General features: G+C 33.3%; 2 protein-coding genes across 2 annotated transcripts; one reads left to right on the forward strand and one right to left on the reverse strand.

The window, feature by feature from the left end:
* Positions 1-569: 569 nt before the first annotated feature.
* On the reverse strand, positions 570-7006 carry LOC116023417. Its single transcript, XM_031264418.1, has 4 exons — positions 6982-7006; positions 6005-6288; positions 1288-1577; positions 570-857 (listed from the first exon to the last, which is right to left on the reverse strand). The coding sequence occupies exons 1-4, from the start codon at positions 7004-7006 to the stop codon at positions 677-679; spliced, it is 780 nt and encodes a 259-aa protein (XP_031120278.1). The 3' UTR covers positions 570-676.
* Positions 7007-14561: 7555 nt separating this feature from the next.
* On the forward strand, positions 14562-18212 carry LOC116023418 (protein SIEVE ELEMENT OCCLUSION B-like). The gene is made up of 7 exons (XM_031264419.1): positions 14562-14750; positions 14873-14941; positions 15484-15938; positions 16020-16090; positions 16177-16358; positions 16766-17323; positions 17414-18212. Exons 1-7 carry the CDS (start codon positions 14562-14564, stop codon positions 18014-18016), a joined length of 2127 nt encoding a protein of 708 aa, XP_031120279.1. The 3' UTR covers positions 18017-18212.
* The last annotated feature ends 3742 nt before the right edge of the window (positions 18213-21954 follow it).

The following is a 21954-nucleotide window of genomic DNA, read 5'->3' on the forward strand; positions in this document are numbered from 1 at the left end:
TAACAAAGTTCAATTCGGTTCGGTTTTTACTAAACCGTTCGGTTCGGTTTAGTTAAAAACCGAACCGTTCGGTTTACAAGAATCCCGAACCGTTCGGTTTTGTATTACTAGTTTATTTCGGTTCGGTTTATCGCCCACCCCTAATTCAAACTATGTGGATTAGTGCTACTGTACTGTTTAACTTCTAAACAATTACCATTTAATACAAAATTGAGACAAATATTTTCGATCAAACAACAATTAACAACTTTTGAGAACTTCATTGTTGCGATGCCAAATAGGAACATTTTACTTCAATTAAAGATGACTTGGTTGTTGTGAGTAGAGCTGTCAATACGGGCTGGCGGGGTGGGGCGGGCCACGGGCCTAAGCAGGGCGGGCCAGAGTTTCCCAGGCCCGGTCCACCCCACCCTAGGCCCGCGGGCTAGGCAGGCCCCCGCCTGATTTTATTTTATTTTTTTAAAGAATTGTTAGTTTATTCCTTAAATTTTATCACTTGTCATTTTGTAGTTTATGAGAACACAAATATAATTAAAATAACATATAGATAAGATAAGTCACATAATACATAACAATATAAGACACACAAGTCCATAAAACCATAAGTGCATAACAATAACACATAAGTCTATAAGTCCATAAGTACATAACTCACATAAAACATAATTAAAATAACCTAAACATAAGTCATCATAAATTCATAATTGATCATACACAACTTGACAGTTGACATTCCATCATTCAATTCATCTTCATTCATATCATCTCCTTCATCTCCTTTATTGAACATACACAACCACCGTATTTGCAGCAGTAGCATCACCTTGATTTGGTTCCATCTAATTTTTAGTTTTTCACTGCAAATAATAAATCAATTTACACCTTTTGAGTATACAATATATATAATAATACAGTAAAAAATACAGTAAACAATACCTATAGCATATAAATTATATTATGGTACTGGTAAGTGGTACAGTAGCTTTTCTTGTCAAAAATATATTATAATGAGCATTGAGCAATAAGCCAATAATGAACATATTCATAAATTAATCAATTATATTACAAATTATTCCATAATATTACATAAACATACTAGAATTTACATACGGAGTATAAAACTCTGTTTGCTATTAATATATCACAATTCACAATAATATGGACATCCAATACATTAATATATAAATACATATACATAAATACATATATATAAATATAGTATACAATAACACAAATATTTATAAATAATAAATATATATAAATACAGTAGGCATATTACGTATATACCTGCGGGCTGTGGACGGCAACCGGAGACTTGGAGAGCAGAGGGCGGACTGGCGGAGTGGGCTGTGGGAAACGGCAAGTCGGCAACCAGAGAGAGAGGGCGGAGTGGGCTGTGGGCGGCGGCGCCGCTGGCTGTTGCTGCGACTGCGGGCGGCAGCGCTGCTGGCTGCTGTGGGCGGAGGCCAGTGCTCGGTGGCGGTGGGCGAATCACAGTCCAGAGATGAAGATTGGCGATTTGGCGAATTAGAGACGAGAGTGACGAGGGGGCGGAGACGAGAGTCTAGGGTTACTTTCTATTTTACACTACCTAATTCTCTAAAATTATATTATATATATATATATATTATAAAAAAAATAATAAATAGGCGGGCTTAGCCCGTGGCCCGCCAGGCCCGCCCCACCAACCCGCGGGCCTAAGCAGGGCGGGCCAAAAGAGCCCGCCATTTAGCTAGCTGGCCTATGTTTTCAAAACCCACCCCCTACCTAGGTAGGGGGCGGGGCGGCCCGGCCCGGCGGGCTAAGTCCGTTTTGACGACTCTAGGTGTGAGTGGTCGTACACTCTTGTCAGAGTTCAAACTCCCTCTCGTATGAAAAAATCAATCTAATACCATTTAAGACCATAAAGAGAGCAAATTTGTTGTAGTTGACTACACTTAGGGGTGAAAATAGGCTGAACTGAGTCGAGCTTTAGAAAATTAGGCATGGGCTTGTTACGAAAATCTAAAGCTCAGGCTTGGGTCTGAGCCAGTATGTTGGCTTTCTGTTAGGCTCAAGCCTGAGCCTACAATTAGTCTGACATGTCCTAAAGCCTTTTTAAAAGACTGTTTAGTATTTAGAACATTAAAAAGGCTTCAAAGTAAGTCTTACTTTGAGCCTATTTAAAGCCTACATGTTAAAAAATTTTAAAAACTTTAATAAATATATATATATAAATAATTTAATAAATATACCTAATACAAAACTAATACATAATATGCTAAAAAATTTTAAAAACTTTAATAAATATATATATATAAATATTTTAAGAAATATACCTAATACAAAACTAATACATAATTACATGTATATAACCACAATGCAAACATAATAGTATTAAAATATAAAATAAAACAAGTCACGACTTTAGCATGCTCGTTAATTTGTTTATAAATAAATTCAATTTTATTATTATGTGTTATCCTATATAATATCATAAATAATTAACAATCAACTCACATAATTAAGTTGCGACATTTTATTAAATATTATTACAGTAAAAACAATTAATAAAACATAATTAAGGCTGAGCCGAGCCGAGCTTTAGAAAATTACAATCGTTATACCCTGCACCACGGTGCACATAGCAATGTGCACCACGAACATAAACGACATCGTTTCGATGTTAGTGGACTCGGACGCGAATGACTCCAGGAAATTCATTATCTATAATACACATAATCATTATCTAGAATACACAGAATGTTTGCCTAGAATACACATAATGTTTGTCCAGAATACACAGAATATTGACACAAAATACACAGATGTTAGTGGACTCGGACGCGGACGCGAATGACTCTAGGGAATCATTATCTATAATACACATAATCATTATCTAGAATACACAGAACGTTTGCCTAGAATGCACAGAAATTTTGCCCATAATACATAGAATATTGACACAAAATACACAGAATTCATCATCCTAACATTAAAATGCACAAACACATCAGAACCTGTGTTAATAACATGAATACACAGAATATTGACACAAAATACACAGAATTCATCCTCCTAAACATTCGAATGCACAAACACATCACAACATGTGTTACTAACATGAATACAGAGAACGGTTGCCTAGAATACATAGAACGGTTGCCTAGAATACACAGAATGATTGCCTAGAATACACAGAATATTAACATAAATACAGACACCGGCCAAACGGGGAAACGTGATTTCCAAAAAACGGACGGTTAGTTTACAATGTTCAAAACAACGTCGTTTACGTACGTGGTGCACATTGCTATGTGCACCGTGGTGCACAGTATAATTTGCCAGAAAATTAGGCATGCCTGTTACGAAAATCTAAAGCCCAGGCTTGGGTCTGAGCCTGTATGTAGGCTTTTTGTTAGGCTCAAGTCTGAGCCTACAATTAGTCTGACCTGTCCTAAAGCCTTTTTAAAAGACTGTTTAGTATTTAGAACATTAAAAAGGTTTCAAAGTAAGTCTTACTTTGAGCTTATTTAAAGCCTACATGTTAAAATTTTTTAAAAACTTTAATAAATATATATATAAATAATTTAAGAAATATATCTAATACAAAACTAATACATAATTACATGTATATAACCACAATGCAAACATAGTTACATGTATATAACCACAATGCAAACATAATAGTATTAAAATATAAAATAAAACAAGTCACGACTTTAGCATGCTCGTTAATTTGTTTATAAATAAATTCAATTTTATTATTATGTGTTATCCTATATNATTTGTTTATAAATAAATTCAATTTTATTATTATGTGTTATCCTATATAATATCATAAATAATTAACAATCAACTCACATAATTAAGTTGCGACATTTCATTAAATATTATTACAATAAGAGCAATTAATAAAACATTAAACAATAAGAACACTTATAGCATGATTATCATCAATGTTTATAGTTGAATCATAATTTAGAATGAAATTTTGGAGGTGGAGTGTTATTAGAGTTTGGTAATTATATATATTTGGGGTTATAATGTTATAATGTTTCTCCGAATTGCATTAACAATTTGTTGTGTCCTTAGTTCCCTTCTTTACTTATCTTTTACGGAGTATTAGTTTATTTTTTATTATTTTCACAGTCTGACTCTATGTTTGACATAGAACATAATTCAGATAAGTAATTAATTCAATTAAAATTGAGTAGGAACTAATTAGATAATTATTGCATTCAAGATCCACAGATTGTTTTTCAGTGTGAAGAGGAGATGAGAGCTAAGCTTTTTTCGTGATATGTTTTCAAATCTAAATCCGAGCATAACGAAAGATGATGGTAGAGCATTAGGGCAGTAAACGAAGCAGATGAGAGGATAGGAGATGAGATCTGAGGAGGCGTGGAGAGCAGTGTTTTCAAATCTGCGGAAGTAAGGAGGACGCCGACCTTTTAGAAAATTTTTAATTAACTTCAGCCGACCTTTTTCTCCCAGAAAGGGTCGCGGAAATTATTATTATGCCGGTGATATGGATAACTGATATTCTAAAATGAGGTATGTCTTTACTCTCGATGGTGGTCTTTATGTCGTGATCATCACTCTAGACATTTGAAATGGACTTTGTTGTCTTCATGGAAGTTGTATTTTTTTCAATTACTTTTTCAATGACGTTTGAATCACTTGATTTAGACATTTCTATTTTGAAATATACTTAAAATATCTAGACTTCGCCTCAAAGAGAAAAGCATAGTAGAATGTTTTCACGTTGACACTATCATGGTGCCAGGGCCATTCCTATAGTTTTATAGGCTCGAGGCAAGTGTAAAAAAAAAGGGCCCCATACCGCATTTCGAAGTTAACATAAATTTTTATTATTAAATTTTAAATATTATATACTAGTACAAAAATACTAATGTCAACTAAATTGAAATAAAATTTAAAAATTTGTGACATTTTACAAATATAATACTAATACAAAACTAATAATGACAGAAAACTTCTATGTGCTTTACTAGATGCAAAGTCATCAATGACTTCCTCAAGATTAATATTGTCTAAGATATCACACAATTTTGACAATCCATTTAATCTTTCTTGTGGCATTGAAGATCTTAGGTATGTTTTCAACAATTTTAATTTTGAGAAACTCCTCTCTGCAGATGCTACAGTCACAAGTATAGTCAATAGAATCCGATAAGCAACAGAAACCGTTGGGTAGCAATCTGCAACTTTGACAAACTCAAGAATCTCGATTGCTGGCATCAACTTGTTTGGCAAAGTCATTTGTAACACTTTCAATTCAGAAAATAGATCATTTAAATCTACATCCGACACATTGTTATGAGAAAAAGTAATTGCAAAATTATTACAGCATTCTATTAATTCATTATTATCTAATGACTTCAATTTTTTTGAATCATATAAGAATCCAAAAATATTTTCAAATGTCTTCAATTGCTCAAATCTAGTATTCAATGAACCAATTGTCATATCCACAACAACTAAAAAATAATTAACTCTAAAGGATTCTTCAAGTGATTGCATTTCCTCTTCATGATCACTTTCATCAAATTGTTTTTTCCTAATAATACGACGTTTAATTGGAAATGTAGGATCTATGTTCATCTCACATGCAATACTTTTGGCAATATTTATACTAGAAACAAACCCTTCATTTCTATACTTCTCAAAAAAATTCTATTACACCTTTAATTTGATTTTTAGTAGTTTCAATGCACATAGATTTTGATTGCAACTTTTTACTTACCATGTTAATAGCAAATAAAATTTCATACCAAATAACAATTCCAAGTAAAAATTCAAAACTCTCAAGTGCACTAACCAAGCTATCCGCTTCACTCTTTGATTTGGCATCATCACAAGATTTAGACAATTCTAACAAATAAAGCTAACCTTATTTGAGGAGTTTGAAAACAAATAGCTTTGACACTTTTTATTCGGCTCTCCCAACGTGTATTGTTAAAGATTTTACAGTTAAGTTTGAAACATTATCAAGTAAAACCTTCCATCTTTTAGGAGAACTTGAAAATAAAGCATATATGCGTTGCATAACTCCAAAAAATGAAACTGCTTTAATACAAGAATGTGCCATATCACTAACAGTAAGATTAAGACTATGACAAGCACATGACATATACAATGCTCTCGGATTTATTTCTAGTAATCTTTTTTGAACACCTTGGTGCTTTCCTTTCATATTGGAACCATTATCATAACCTTGACCTCTCACATCTTCAATTTTAAGACCTAGAGCTTTAATTGCATCTAACAATTCATTAAAAAGTCCTAAACCAGATGTATTGTCCACTTTTAAAAACTCTAAAAAGTATTCTTCAATTTTTATTTTATTACTAGACACATTAACACATCTTATTACTAAACTCATTTGTTCTTGATTACTCACATTTGGGGTACAATCAAGAATTATAGAAAAATATTTAGTCTCTTTAATAATATTTATAATAGAACTTTTAACACTTTGGGCCAAAATAGAAATTAACTCATTTTGAATTTTGGGACCAAGATAATGATGATGAATTTTATGGTTTTGAATACGTCCTAATATGATCTTGCATTATCAAATCAAATTCTGCAATCATCTCAATCAATCCCAAAAAATTACCATTATTATCATAGTAAATTTTTGAATTAGATCCTCAAAAAGTCAAATTATGTTTTGCAAGACATTTTACAACAGAATTATGCGTAGTAAAACGTGTCTCCAAAGTTCTTTTTCTTTTGAAATTTCATATTGTAAATCTTTATCAATAGTTTGATTATTATTTAATCTTATTTTTAGTTCATTCCAATTTGTCATATTAGTCATATGTTCAATATTTCTCATGTTCTTCGAGTCTCGCACTAAGATGTTTCCAATCTCTAAATCCATCATTTGCTAAAGCACTTGTATTGTTATTAGATTTGAACAACTTACAACAAAAACACTATACTTTATCCACATGTTTTGAGTAAACTAACCATATTCGATCACTAGTTTCTCCATTACTCAACTTTCTAGTATAATAAGCATATGAAAAATGCCTAGAATTATTATCTAAAGGAAACACAATATTTAAATCTCTTATAGGCCCCATTTCAAACAAAATATCTTTTGATTTATTATCAAGATTAGACCAATTTCTAGGGTCACAAATATCAAAACAAGGAGTAGTTTGTTCATCAACCAATATATTTTCAACATTATACTCATTTGATAAATTATCATGCTCACCCAAAGGAGTATTATTTATTACATTATCCCGTCCACTCAAATTACCAATATCCTCACCAATATGATATTGATTACTCAAATTTTCATTCCATTGTTCAAGATTATCTACGTTTGGTCTCTCTAAATTTTCATTAGAGGATCCTATTACTTTAATAAATTTATTCATAGCTCATCTTTGTGAGTCTATTAACTGCTCAATTTGTTTTCTTTGTTTTCTTTTTTTTTTTTCACTTCCAGATAAATGTTTTAAGGCAACATTGTATAAAAATTATAATTGATCTTAACCCAAAAAAAAAAAAAAAAAAAAAAGCACTAGTGAAGCGTTCACTTGTTAATCAGTTAATCAACAATCTTTATTTTGCCTAACAGGTAAACATGCGCCTTCAATCCTTGCATAAATAAATGAATAAACACATTACAAAATAAAATCAATCTTCATATACAATTTCATTGCAGCATTCCTAATTCCTTATAGTATATAATTTCTAATTACAATTTCTAATTTGCAGTACACAATTCCTAATTCCTTAAGTACACAATACTAATAGTATACAATTTCTAATTTGCAGTACACAATTCCTAATAGTATACAATTTCTAATTTGCAATACACAATTCCTAATTCCTAATTCGCAGCACACAATTCCTAGCAGTACACAAATTATCACATACCTAATTCCTAGTATAGCAGTACGCCAGTACCCTAAACCCTAGTTGCAGTAGTACACAAACACAATTATCACAATTTCTAATTAGAATTCACAAATTAAATCACAAATTAAATCAAAATTGCACCCTAATTGCAGTAGTACACAAACACAATTAATAGAATTATAGAATACTAGCAAAGGAAAAATTTATAACCTGGTGAAAGTGATTAGGCTTAGGTGAAGGGCTGAAGAGTGAAGACCTGGTGGTTGCTACTGCTTACTTGCTATGGTGGATTTGTAGTCTGTAGACAGGGCGGCCTGTGAGTGTGGATGGTGAATGGTGGATTTGCATTTTGTTCCTGAGCTTTTATCGACTCCATTTTTTATTTTTACCGTTGAGAAAGACGTTAAGAAGGTTAGATGATTACTATGGCGAAGGTGAAACGGCAACGCTTGGACTCTTGGACTCCTGATCGGCATGGGCAGTCGGCAGTAACCTTCTCGCTCTCTCGCGTTCATCAGATAACAATAAAAGCAATTTTTTATTTTTTTTAATATAATATATAACATATATATACATACAATATATCCTATGGGCCCCTACCTAGAGATGGGCCCTGGGCAAGGGCCCAGCCTGCCCTTGCCCAGGGACGGGCCTGCATGGTGCGAGCATGAGCGTGAGCGTTCATCTTCACCCGAAAATGCATATTTCTTTATTTTCTTTATTCCTTTAGGTTTTTGGGTCATGTTATGATACTTTCAAGTTGCTATTATTTACTTTATTGACCTCTCATTGCCTCCCTGAACACGCCTTTGTGTCAAGATCACTTTAGAACATCAAATTGAGCTCCAAACCACATGCAAAATCGATCTTTCTTACTTAAACAAGAGAAATTATATTGTACCTCATTGAACAAATGGAGCATATGAGAATCCTTTTAAACATAATATTTACATTTAAAGCACATAGTTGATTTATTCATGCACCAAAATATATATAAAAGAAAGAAATATATTTGATGCACTGCTGGTGTATAGATACTATATAACGGCGGTAAATAAAATGACGCCACCTCATTAATAAAAAAATTCAATATTAAGTAGACCCTTTGATGCAAAATATAATACTTCCTAAATTATTATATTAAATATTAATTAATTTAAATACAACTAATTATTTAATGCATTTATAACTCTTTTTTCATTAATTACTACAGAGCAAAATTTATCAAAACCTCCATTGCCAACCTACTTTTCTGCAAGAAATCAAAGCATATTCTTTGACAAAACATTTCTAGATCTTAGACAAAACCCATTTCTATACTAGTAGACTAGTAGTGTGCCTAGACTTGTCCGAAAATGAATTATCTGGTGAAGTCCCACTGGCATCTTTGCCTACTCAAACCAGACTACCTCCTTTCCTTGGAGGAAAATAGCTTTTCTCAGAACCTAGCAATCTAATTCACATCTTCCATCTTGAACACCTTGATTTTCATGACAACACGATAAATGGAGAACTTCCAAAGTTCATCACTCAAATTTCTACCCTCTAGCGTTTGAGTCGTTTAAGAAATAATCATCTCGTTGGCTCGCCGCCCCACAAGATTTCTGAAAAACGGTTTTTCAACATGTGTGATGGATGTTATGGATGTGGTGTATAGTGGTGTGTGAAGAGTGTCGTCCTCTAGGAAGGCGTAAGGGAATTGGCAAGCAAGCGGATTAAGCACAAGGGCTAAAAGTGTTTGAAAGCTAGTCCTAAGAGTATGTAGTAGTGAATCATGCTAAGAACGAAACAAGCAAATGCAAAAGAATAGTAAACAATTAAGGAGAAAAGGATTCGAACCAACTCATCATGCATGTTTACCCTCGATTTCCGATGGTGCTAGGACTTACCAATGCTTATTGGACAAGATTGAGGCAAGCTCACTAATGCCAACGCCACTCTCGTGGACGGTGGCCTCTCTACCATGCCTTAGCTTTATTCTCATAAGAGCTAGGCTAGAAGAGGCAATTCGTCAAACACTTGGTGTGCCTCTTGCCTTCCAATCTCCCTTTTCTCAAAGGTGAGAAGGAAATGTGATGGTGAGGGCTAGGTATACTCCCTACTCTCGTAAGTGAGTATTCCTATCCTAAACCTCTATCACAACCGGATCCTAGTTGCATAGAGTCAAGACAAGCATCCCAATCCACAATCAATCATCAAACAAGCATTATCCAATCCTAGATTTAAGAAATTAGAACTCAAGGAAGATCGTGCAAGACTAATTGATTCAAATCCTCAAAAGATCTAACTACTCATAGTGAAATTTGAAATCAAAAAGCAATTGAATTAACAAAGCAATAGAATTAAATCAACAATTAGGAATTGAAATGCAAGAATAGAAAATGAAACTTAGCTTGAAAGTGGAGTAGAATCCTTGAGTACTTTGTTCAATACAATCTTGAAATGTGAATTCCTTTCTAAATATAGCTACGGAACATGATTTTGGAGTGCAATTGAGCTATGGAATGGAGAGAATTTGAGAGCTAAAACCTAGAGAGAGAAAGGATGGAGCCAAGTGTTCTTCCAAACTCCAAAAAATGTTCCCTTCAAATGATCCCTTCATCCCTTTTTAAAAGTGAATAACCGCTAATAATTCCGCGATGGACGCCTAGCTGGACGCGCGTCCAGTGGCGCGTCCAAGGCGTCCTTCTGCTTTGTCTTCAAAACTTCAGAGGGATGATTTTTGGACACCACCTTGGACGCGAGTCCATGGGCGCGTCCAAGGCAAGCTTTTGTTCTGCTGTGGAAACTTCAGAGAGCGAAATTTTTGACGCCGGCCTGGACGCGCGTCCATGGGTGCGTCCAAGGCCGGCCTCTGTTCTGTTTTCAAATATTCAGAGGGTGAATATTTGGACGCTAGCCTGGACGCGCGTCCAAGGCCTATTTCGTCCTCCAACTTTGGCTTGTGAATTCTTCTCCGAAATATCGCCATTTCCTATCTTTAAACACTTCTTTTTACCTACAAAACAATCGGCAACGTGTGGAATGGGATCCGATGACAACATAGAGTATTCTAATGCAACTTAGGAACAAATTACTCCTAAAAGCCATGAATTATGCACTAAACGATCCAAGAATAACCTTATGATTGGGCATCTTTTGCACTTATCAATTTCCAATGTAACCTCAGTCGTCTCCAAATCCTTGACCTATCAGTCAACAGCTTAACAAGAAGCATCCTGCAGAACTACAAAATCTTGCAGGCATGAGTAAAGCCGGCGGACTGACAGAAAGGTTAATTTCATTTTTCACCCTTCAAATTTATTATTGCTCAACTACGTGCTTAGTTCTGCCATACGCTACTTGTAGTGGATGGTGAACTAGAAAAGATCAAAGCAAGCTCTCTCACCAAAGAGCATCAACTTCTATTCATTATTGGACTTGTTTTGACAATCAACTCGGGTAGAAATTATTCCAACTTCTTTAGGCAAACCCAAAGGCACAGAAATGTTGAACTCACAACACTTGTCAAGACAAATACCCTCAAGTAGTTTTGAGAATCTTGAGTACATGGAGAGCCTAGACATGTCGCATGTACAACAACTTATCCAATTTCATACTAGAATCATTCATGAATTGAAGCTGTTGCAGATCACTATAGTAAATATATTTAAGCAATAACCACCTTAGTGACAAGATCCCAACAAGCAGCCAAATGAACATATATGATTAGTGATGGATTTGGTTTCTTATGCCAATAACAGTGGACTACGCGAATTCCAAATTCAAATGCCTTGTCCGCGGAAGGATTTGTCACCACCAACCTCACAACATGAGGAGTGTGATGATGAAGAGGAAGGAGTGTGGTTCGGCTGGGAGGGGATGTGGATTGGATTCTCCACACTCTGTATTCCATATCTACTTTGCTACCATTTTGGTCAGCTTCGTAGAAGACTAATTCTTTTCTCATGTGTGTACATGGATTTTACCTTCTGATATGAACAGAGTTATTGGGAGAATAGCCATAGTGGAGATCATGTTCACAGGAGTGGCTCAAGGGAGGGGTGAAATTGTTTAGCAGTTTTGATAGATTTTAGTAATTAACCAAAAAGAGTTATAATAACATTAATTACTTGTGATTAAATTAAGTAATGTTTAATATAGGAAGTATTATATTTTGCAAAAAAGGGTCTACTTAATATTGAATATTTTTTAATGGGGTGGCATCTTTTTATTCACCGCCGTTGTATAGCATATATACATCGGCGGTGCATTAAATATTTACTCTAAAAAAAAAGCACAAATAAACACTTGTCAAACCTAGCTACAATCCTAATATTTAATATATGCATCATCAAGATATATTAATAATATAATTATTCCTAACATGATTAAAAATATATGAATCAACTAATTAATTGCATAAAAATATAATTACACTAACACAAATAATTAATAGATAATTAGTAAATAAAATCGAAGGTAGAATAGGTTTAATTTCCACAAAATAAAATGGCTAAAAAAAAAAGGGGGAAAAAAAAAAAAAGAGTAGCTCGTATATAGTACACATTTTTCATTAATTCCTCTGATTTACAGGAAAGCCGAAAACTCTTATTGGAAGATGTGCTATATGGATGAAGTTCGTTTATGACCCTAGTTAGAGAAAAAAAAAACACAATGAGGTCTTAGAATGCCTATAGTTGATGGGTCACACTTGTGTGAAACCGTCTCACGGATCCTTATTCGTGAGACGGTCTCACACAAGTTTTTGCCATAGTTGATCGATTCAAACCAAGAAAATTAATAGATAACTCCCATGTAGAGTCGATCTTGGAACCTTGTAAGTAATTGTAACTACCAAGCCAACTATAGACTAACTTGGTTAGGTTGTTATGCCGTGGACCCAGGTCCACCTTGCAAGGTGGACTTAGGTCTACATTCACATACACTATACTCTACATTCACATACACTATACTCTATATTCACAATTTGTAAACTCCACATTCACACATTACAGGATTATATGTTTAGTAACTATATTACCACTGTTATGCATTCACACATTCAAAACTCTATATTCAGAGGTCCTATACTCCACATTCACAACTTGAGAATTTCACATTCACACATTACAGGGATACAAGTTGCTAGAACTTCTTAACTCTATTACAGATTCACACATGCATAACTCTACATTCATGATTTCTATACTCCATATTTACAATTTGAAACCTCCACATTCATACATCTCTGGGAAACTCTACATTCACACAATCATAAATCTACATTCACGATTTCTATAATCTACATTCACACATTTTTAGACAACTCTATATTCAGCAATATGTTTACTAAAAAAAAAAAAAAAAAAAAAAAAAAANACTTATAAGGGCAAATATAATACTTTTGAAGAAAAATGTAATACTTTTAAATCAAAATGTAAAAGTATTGTATTTCCCCTTAAAAGTATTACATTTACCTTAATAAGTAACAAAAATTTTATTCCTGATTAGTATTACATTTGGGCATATAAGTATGACATTTGTGCATATAAGTGTTACATTTGCATCTTGATCCGACCCGACCCGACCCGTCTCATGGTGAGACGGTCTCACACAAGTTTTTGCCATAGTTGATCGATTCAAACCAAGAAAATTAATAGATAACTCCCATGTAGAGTCGATCTTGGAACCTTGTAAGTAATTGTAACTACCAAGCCAACTATAGACTAACTTGGTTAGGTTGTTATGCCGTGGACCCAGGTCCACCTTGCAAGGTGGACTTAGGTCTACATTCACATACACTATACTCTACATTCACATACACTATACTCTATATTCACAATTTGTAAACTCCACATTCACACATTACAGGATTATATGTTTAGTAACTATATTACCACTGTTATGCATTCACACATTCAAAACTCTATATTCAGAGGTCCTATACTCCACATTCACAACTTGAGAATTTCACATTCACACATTACAGGGATACAAGTTGCTAGAACTTCTTAACTCTATTACAGATTCACACATGCATAACTCTACATTCATGATTTCTATACTCCATATTTACAATTTGAAACCTCCACATTCATACATCTCTGGGAAACTCTACATTCACACAATCATAAATCTACATTCACGATTTCTATAATCTACATTCACACATTTTTAGACAACTCTATATTCAGCAATATGTTTACTAAAAAAAAAAAAAAAAAAAAAAAAAAAAAAAAAAAAAGACAAAAACCACGTAGTTTTGGACCCAGGTCCACAGCATAATTTGCCAACTTGGTTGGAGTTGTCCAATTTTCATTAATTCTTCTTCTCCCAATTTTCATTAATTCTGATAAGCATGCAACATATATTCTTTTCTTGCTTCATTAATTATATGTTTTCAAAGGTTGTATGCATTTTCCTCTCCCATGTTGTTACTAGCTTTTGCTTTGCCATATTCTTTCCTTGCTTCATTAAAAATGTGTTTTCAACAGTTGCAAATTAAAGAATAAAAAGCTAAAAGAGATGCAATAATAATAATAATAATGCGTCCACTTAAAAAACAATATATGTTTTGGAGTGTGCTGTAAGGCATACCCTGATATAGTATATAATTGATTGATACTCTTTTTAGAGTATAAATAACTCATGTAACACTCAATCTAAGAATATCAATTAGTAATAATAATTTAATGGAGACAATTGAAGAAGCTCCCATGCAAAGCTGGGGTTGGATGATCGGTGACGAGAGTGGAATTGTTGAGCAAATTGAAATCACACATTTTCCAGATGGAAGAGAGATCAATGTCCACTCTATTCTCTCTATCATTACCCACATTTTAAAAGATTGTGACATTCATCATGATTCTTCACCAGAAGAGGTTGGTATTTTGTAGGTTTTTTTTCTTTTTTGGTCTAACTTTTACTTTAATTAGTTGTTTGGCTAGTAATAGTAATGGTAATACTTCCTTCATTCTGTGCAAATTAAACACTATATATCTAGGTTTCAGAAGATGAAGCAGAAACTGTGGATGAGCTGGTGCAACATGAAATACACAAACTTTCACCCAAGGTAATTAGATCTGCTCCGATCCATCAAGTAAAAATTTAAACTGATAGTTGGATTGTACATTTATGTTTATATATACTATATGCTCAACACACTCCACTCAAGTGTGCGGGACGATTAACTTTTTTGATGGGTTCCAAGTAAAACTTGAACTATAGTCACTTTTTATCTTGTATGATTTGGCCTTATAACAAATTGAAAAATGTGCTCCATCTTAACTAAAGACAAATTTTATTGTGGGCCATAGTCCATGTAGAAGCTTTGATCATGACATAGGTATTATTTTAATTACACTTGATCGAGTTTCATAACAATATTGCTTTGCTTTTCATCTTCAATTCATTTAATTTTTTACACACACTAGTTTCATTATAGCAATATTAAAGTATCATTTTCATTTTACAGTATATGCTATTAAATGACATGTATAACGTACAATTGTTAACTAAAAGTACTTAGCTTGAATTGCTTGTGAATTACTCCCTATATATATATATATATATATATATATATATATATATATAATTTATATATGGTGTTTTCAGGTAGCATACCTGAGTTCAGAAGCTAGGGATGTTCATGAAAAGACAGTGGACGTGTTCAACATGCTATCAAACTACGAATGGGAAGCAAAGCTGACACTTGCACTGGCAGCCATTGTTACAAACTATGGGGAGTATTGGGTTGTTGCTCAATCAAATAATCCCCACAAAGAACTAACCAAGATGATGAAGTTTCTGAGGCAAATGGGGGAGATTAATCTTGCAGACCACAAATCACACTTTGATGTACTCCATGCTCTATTCCAATCCATGTTGGATGTCATCAAAGGAATCATGAAGATTAAGGACTTCATGCTGCAATCCTCCTCTGATTATGATTATGAACCCACAATTTCTATAGCAACAACCATTACTGTCATTGCTAGCTACTGGACCGTCAGATCTATTCTTATCTCTGCACCTTACATCCATTCCCTCTTCGCAAACGATTATGAGCCGTAGGCCGGATACATTTATTTATTTCAATTTCTGCCATATCATGCATGCATGGATATGATATGATATATATTTCATTTCAGATCTAAGGAACGTGAACTGCGTATCATGACTAGGAAACTTGGAGCTCTACGCATGTGTCTTCAAAATCATGGTACCTATATATATATGTTAAATCATCACTTGAAATTATAGTTTTCAGTGAAAATTAATTAATGTTTAAATATAATTAATATGCAGAAGAGAAAAGCTTAGAGAAACAGCAGTGTATTGCTGAGGAGAAACGGTACAGAGAAATGATGTGTGCTTTTGAGGAAGATCATGCTGACAATATGAGGATTCTCAAATTGTTGTTCAAGTCCAAAGACAATAACAATAATAATGATTTGGCACCAATTGTCGATTGCTCAACCAACCAAAGGGTCATTCTCTTCAATTCAATTCTCAACTATTACATACCATCCATCCGAGGCGAGTACCGTGGTTTTGCAACATTTAGTTCTAAACTTTCAAATTAATCACGTGTGGTCCTTCGACTTTCAAATTGTTACCATATGTGGTCCAAGTTAACCATCAACAATAATCAAATTGTCCTTCTAGTAGGAGGACCACGACTGGTCACATTTTGAAAGTCGAGGGACCATGAGTGGTTAACTTGGACCACGGAGGATAACAATTTGAAAGTTTAGAACTAAACATGTCAAAATCAGTATACTCGGAGGATCTCATATAGTCATATGTCATTAACTTTATTTTACTCCCACTATTATTGACATTTGTTTAGAAATGAATTGAATGCACATATATATGAATTTGTGTGTACATGCAGGTTGAGTTAGAAAGTTTGAAGAAGAAGAATGTGGTGGTGATGCTATCATCATCAGGCACAGACAACATTATCTCCAACAGAATATTTGATAGCCTTGCAAAAATCTGGAATGATATCTGTGAATTGGAAGGCGGAAATGATGAGTGCAAATTGATATGGTTCCCCATTGTTAAACAATCTGTGCAGCAATGGAATGATTCCATGCAGCAAAAGTTTGAAGAAATACGTTCCAAAATGCCATTCTATTCAACAAGTGATCCCAGATGCATACATCCAACCACCATTAAATTTATGAAAGACAAGTTTGGTTTGAAAAGAGAGAGTATCCAGCTGGTTGTAATAGATGGCGTTGGCAAGATTCTTCATCACAATGCATTCCATGTGTTATGGATGTGGCCAGCCATGGCAAGAAGTTTCATGACAGAGAACCCCAGTCCCAGTACTAAACTTGCACCCTTCCCTCTTTCAATGGAACTACTGCAAGAATACTATTGGACAAGCCATCACTGGAGCTTCACAGATTTGTTTCTGGGCATTGATGACAAGACAATAGAATTGGTATGTCGGCCTTAATTAGCTTTTCCTTTAATTTGCAAACATTATATTCAATTCAATTCAATTCAATTCAATTCATTATATTATTGTTAGATTTCTAAAACAAAACATGTGTGGATAATTGGAGGAGACAACATGGAATTGGTTAAAAGATTGAAGACCAAAATCTATGCTCTTGATCAAACCAACATTGTGTACATTGGGAAAAACAGAGTTACTAGCTGGGGTAATGATGATGATAACAAATCATGGTTGTTTTGGGGTCGAGTTGAGAGCATGCTCCTCTCCAGGCTTCATTTCCTGAGACGTTCATCAGGGCATAATGATGAGAATGAGGACGAAGCAGTAAAAACTCTGAAGAAGCTGCTGAGTTTCAACAAGCATAATAATCCTCAACTATGGCTCATATTTTGTTGTGTGAAGAAGGACGAGTCACAGGGGGGATGGAGGAATGAATGTTATGTAATTGAGAATGGGTTGACAACGTTGGATAAAGTAGTTTCAAGGCGGTCATGGGAAGGACGCTTCAAAATACTTCGAGACAGTAGTAGTGAATTGCATAACCTGGGACCTCCCCCGCGGCTGCAGTTCTACACTGCTACTGATGAGACTCTGCGGGGAAATATGATGAGGTGTCCACACTGTCAATCCGTCATGGAGAAGAACACTGTATTGTCCTGCTGCCACCATCTCTAACAACATATATTATTGTGCTTTGCTTCTGCATGCTCATCTCTACGTTTATCATTTCATTTCTCCCAAACAACAGGCCAGGGGTGTCTTATATATATATGCGTGAATTATATTGTCAACTATTTATAATGCATTTAAATGTAATAATACTAATATATATGGGTGACCACAGAGGGGATTTGGAGTGATTTTACATCTATTACTACTCCATTAAATGTGAATTTGAAAATTTTCATTTGCATCCACATCCATTAAGGGTACAGATCAAATCTAAACCCATCAAATTCAATAATGGTGGATTTGAAAGATTGGATGACGGATTTTAAGTTTTAAAAATAAAATAAATTATATATAATACTCCGTACAAGATTTCAAGTATTCAAATATCAAAATCACAATTTTTTAAGCATCTTAGCTCATTAAAAAAACAATCAAATATCCTATTTTAAAATACAAATAATAAATTTAAAATTCAGGAAGATTTAAATTACAAATCTTCATTAATCCTCAACGTAGTGTTGAACTTAGCTTGTGATTGTAACATTGTGAAGAAGAACAAATCTATAATGAAGAATGAAGAATGCAGAAAATCATAAAGAGAGACCTAAATTTCTATACTAGGTATAGAAAAGTTAAAAATTAAAATTGAACTATAATTTTAGATCTAGGCTACACCCTTATGACACTCTACAGTGGCTACTAGGCTTATAGTCTATTATACTATAATATATATATATATATATATATATATATATATATATATATAGATTCAAATGCGGCATTGTTTCCAATGCGGTCATGTGGACTCATTTGAACTATTGGATCCCCTCAGATCAATGGTTGAAAATCAATGAAGATGGGAAAATGCGGTGATATTTGATAATTTCCTGCTATATATTTCGGTGGTGCACTAACAGAGTGTTTGGTTGGAGGGAATTTCAATTCCATTCCCACTTAATTCCCACCTAATTCCAAATGCTACTAAATTCCTTTGTTTGGTTGGAGGGAATTGCATGGATTTTGGGAAGAAAAAAAGATAACCTTGAGACAAAATTATCCCTACCTTTTTTAACATAAAATTGCTATCTGACCTTCCCTTCTCTTCTAAATTATAGCGTATATTATTCTTCAACTTCTCTTTGTGTATGTTCATTTAAATCTTTATATGCAACAACTATTTAAAATTTTCATTATTTATATGCATTTTTTATATACAACAATTTTCGTGTATATTCATTTGAATTCTTTATATGCAGAACTCTTCAAAATTTGCATTCTGCACTTGTGAGTGCTTTGTGGTGCACTTTTGAGTGAACTGTGGTGTACCTCAAAGTGTTGGTATGTGGTACATTAATGGCAAAAAACACGGTGGTATTTTAGTAATTTCCTGCACCATGTATATTTCAGGTGTGCACTAAATACTAAGGTGTGCATGGTGCACATACGACCACACGGGAACGGTTGACCGCGTATTAAAAATCTTAGAAGTCATTTTTCTTTTGACCATAACAAGTATTTTTCGTTGATAGCCAAATATTTGAAAATATAGAAAATGAAATCCGATCCAAAAGTCATTTTAAGGTTTCCAAATGGACCCTTTGTTTTTTATTATGATAAGTAATACTCATTTGTCTCGTTTACCTGTCATGTTTACTTTATTCATTAATCAAACCAACTCTTTTTTCTTGACTTATTTTTTTACTATTTCCTTGTACGTAAGTTTTAAATTAAATTTTTTTGTGTTTAATAATACTTTTAGCATAGTTTCTAAATGTATAAATTTTATATATTAATACTAAATTTCATATTATGAAAATTGAAGTTTACATAACTTTAGGCAAGTCTCATTAATCAAACAAGACACATAAAATGAGGAGAAAAGAGTAGTAATTTACCACTAAATTTTTTTTTTTATCAAGATAAGACATAATTAGTAACATAATAAGAGGTGTTTGGTAAATGGCTGATAGTTGATTAAACTAGTTGATAGCTGGTAGCTGGTAGTTAGTAGCTAATAGCTGATTGCGTTGACTAGCTAATAGAATTAACTGGTTGTAAAAAAATTTGGTAAATTAGTTGTTTACTTTCTAATTGAAAATATGACATATAAGGACATAAATATATTTTGCTAATTTATTAACTTAAATTACTTTTAGGCAGCATTCAAAAAAAAAAAATTACTTTTAGGCAGAAGAGTCAAATAGGCTCATCTACTAACAATTGCTCAATTAACCCATTGATCTAAACTAAGATTCAGTTTGATACACAAACTTTCTAAAATTCTTGCATTTTGCCATTTTCAAGTTTCATCAGATTTTGATGACATGGCGTCTAGTTAAGCTGATGTTCCTAGCAAAATTTTAAAAAAAATGTTGACATGGCATTCAATAAAATTTTATTTTGTTTGAAAATAATTTTAAAAAATGCCCCAAACTTTAAAAAAAAAAAACAAAAAAAAAAACAAACAAAAACAAACAAAAAAAAACAAACAAACAAAAAAACAAAACAAAACAAACAAACTAATAGCCTCAATTTGTATTTTGAATACGTAAAAAACACAAGCTTGAAGACTTGTTTCCCCGCGGAGCAAGTCGAAGAAGAAGAAAAGAGAAATAATGAGTGATGATATGTGTGTAATCTCTTTTTTTCCATAGCTACATTTTTCAATATCTATTTTATATATGCTCCATTTCTCTCTGTCTTCCAATTTCCAGTTTTGGATTCTAGTGTTTTTAGTTTAGTATGGACATGCATGTTTCAAAGTTTATGGAGCATATATAAAATACCTTCTTGGAAGGAAACTAGAATACCTTGCAAGGAAAGATGAAAATGGAGCATATATAAAATAGATATTGAAAAAACAGAAGGTATAAACTAGAATCCATATATAAATTGGAAACTAGAATACCTTGCATGTCCATTTCCAGGTATAAACTGGAAATGCAACTAACTGGTCCATTTAGTTTAGTTTAGTTTAGTATGGATTCTAGTTTATACCTTGCAAGGAAAGATGAAAAAACAAAGCTTTTACAACTTCTCTAACATTATATAAACAAGAAAAGTTCAAAGTATAAGATATATCTTTAAACTAAATGGTCTATTGAATATGCAACTAACTTAAAGTTGAAGATGGATTTGAAAAGACGAAGCTGAAAAAAGAAGTCAAAGATGAAGAACGAACTGATAGGGTTTGCTTAGTTTTAATTTATAGCCTTAATAAATTTCAGCTCTGTTTGGCAAAGCTTATTTAGGAGCTTATAACTTATTTTAAACTATTAATAAGTTATAAGTTCTGTTTGGTATGTTTCCGAAATAAACTACTAACTTAAAATAAGAGCTGCAGATATAATACAGAGGAAGTTGTCACTCGAGGATTGCAAATGCAACAATATAATGGATGTTTTGCTTCAGACGAACAATGAATGCTCGCTTCAGATTCATGCAGAAACTAACAAATCCAGACAGACACAGAAAGGGATGCAGGCCGGAGACAAATGAGATGAATATCAGGTGGAGTTATATTCATTCAGTCCATTCTTTAACTTTAGTGTTGCAGTTTCTCCTCACTTTAATAATCTCTCTCTCTCTCCCCCATATGTTTCTTTGTTATGATATATATATATATATATATATATTCACTTTTTAATGTGTGAGTTCGGTATAAATGTAGTTCAAGTTTGCTTAATTAAGGTTTTTCTTTTGAGGTTAAAAACAAACAAATATCCTAAGAATTGAAGGATGTGTTCCGCCTCAAATAAAAGCTTAAAGTTGATAGTTAGACTATACATTTATATCTTCTAGGGACAACGATTATGAACAAGTTTTGATGCAAATAGAGATGTTTTGAATATAGTAGCACTGGGAAAAATTTGATGGCAACTAAAATTTAATTTAAATGGATATCAATTAAAGTAAATAGATAGGGAAAGTATGAACCCAGA

The sequence above is a fragment of the Ipomoea triloba genome, chromosome 6, assembly GCF_003576645.1.
Source record: "Ipomoea triloba cultivar NCNSP0323 chromosome 6, ASM357664v1".
Taxonomy (NCBI): domain Eukaryota; kingdom Viridiplantae; phylum Streptophyta; class Magnoliopsida; order Solanales; family Convolvulaceae; genus Ipomoea; species Ipomoea triloba.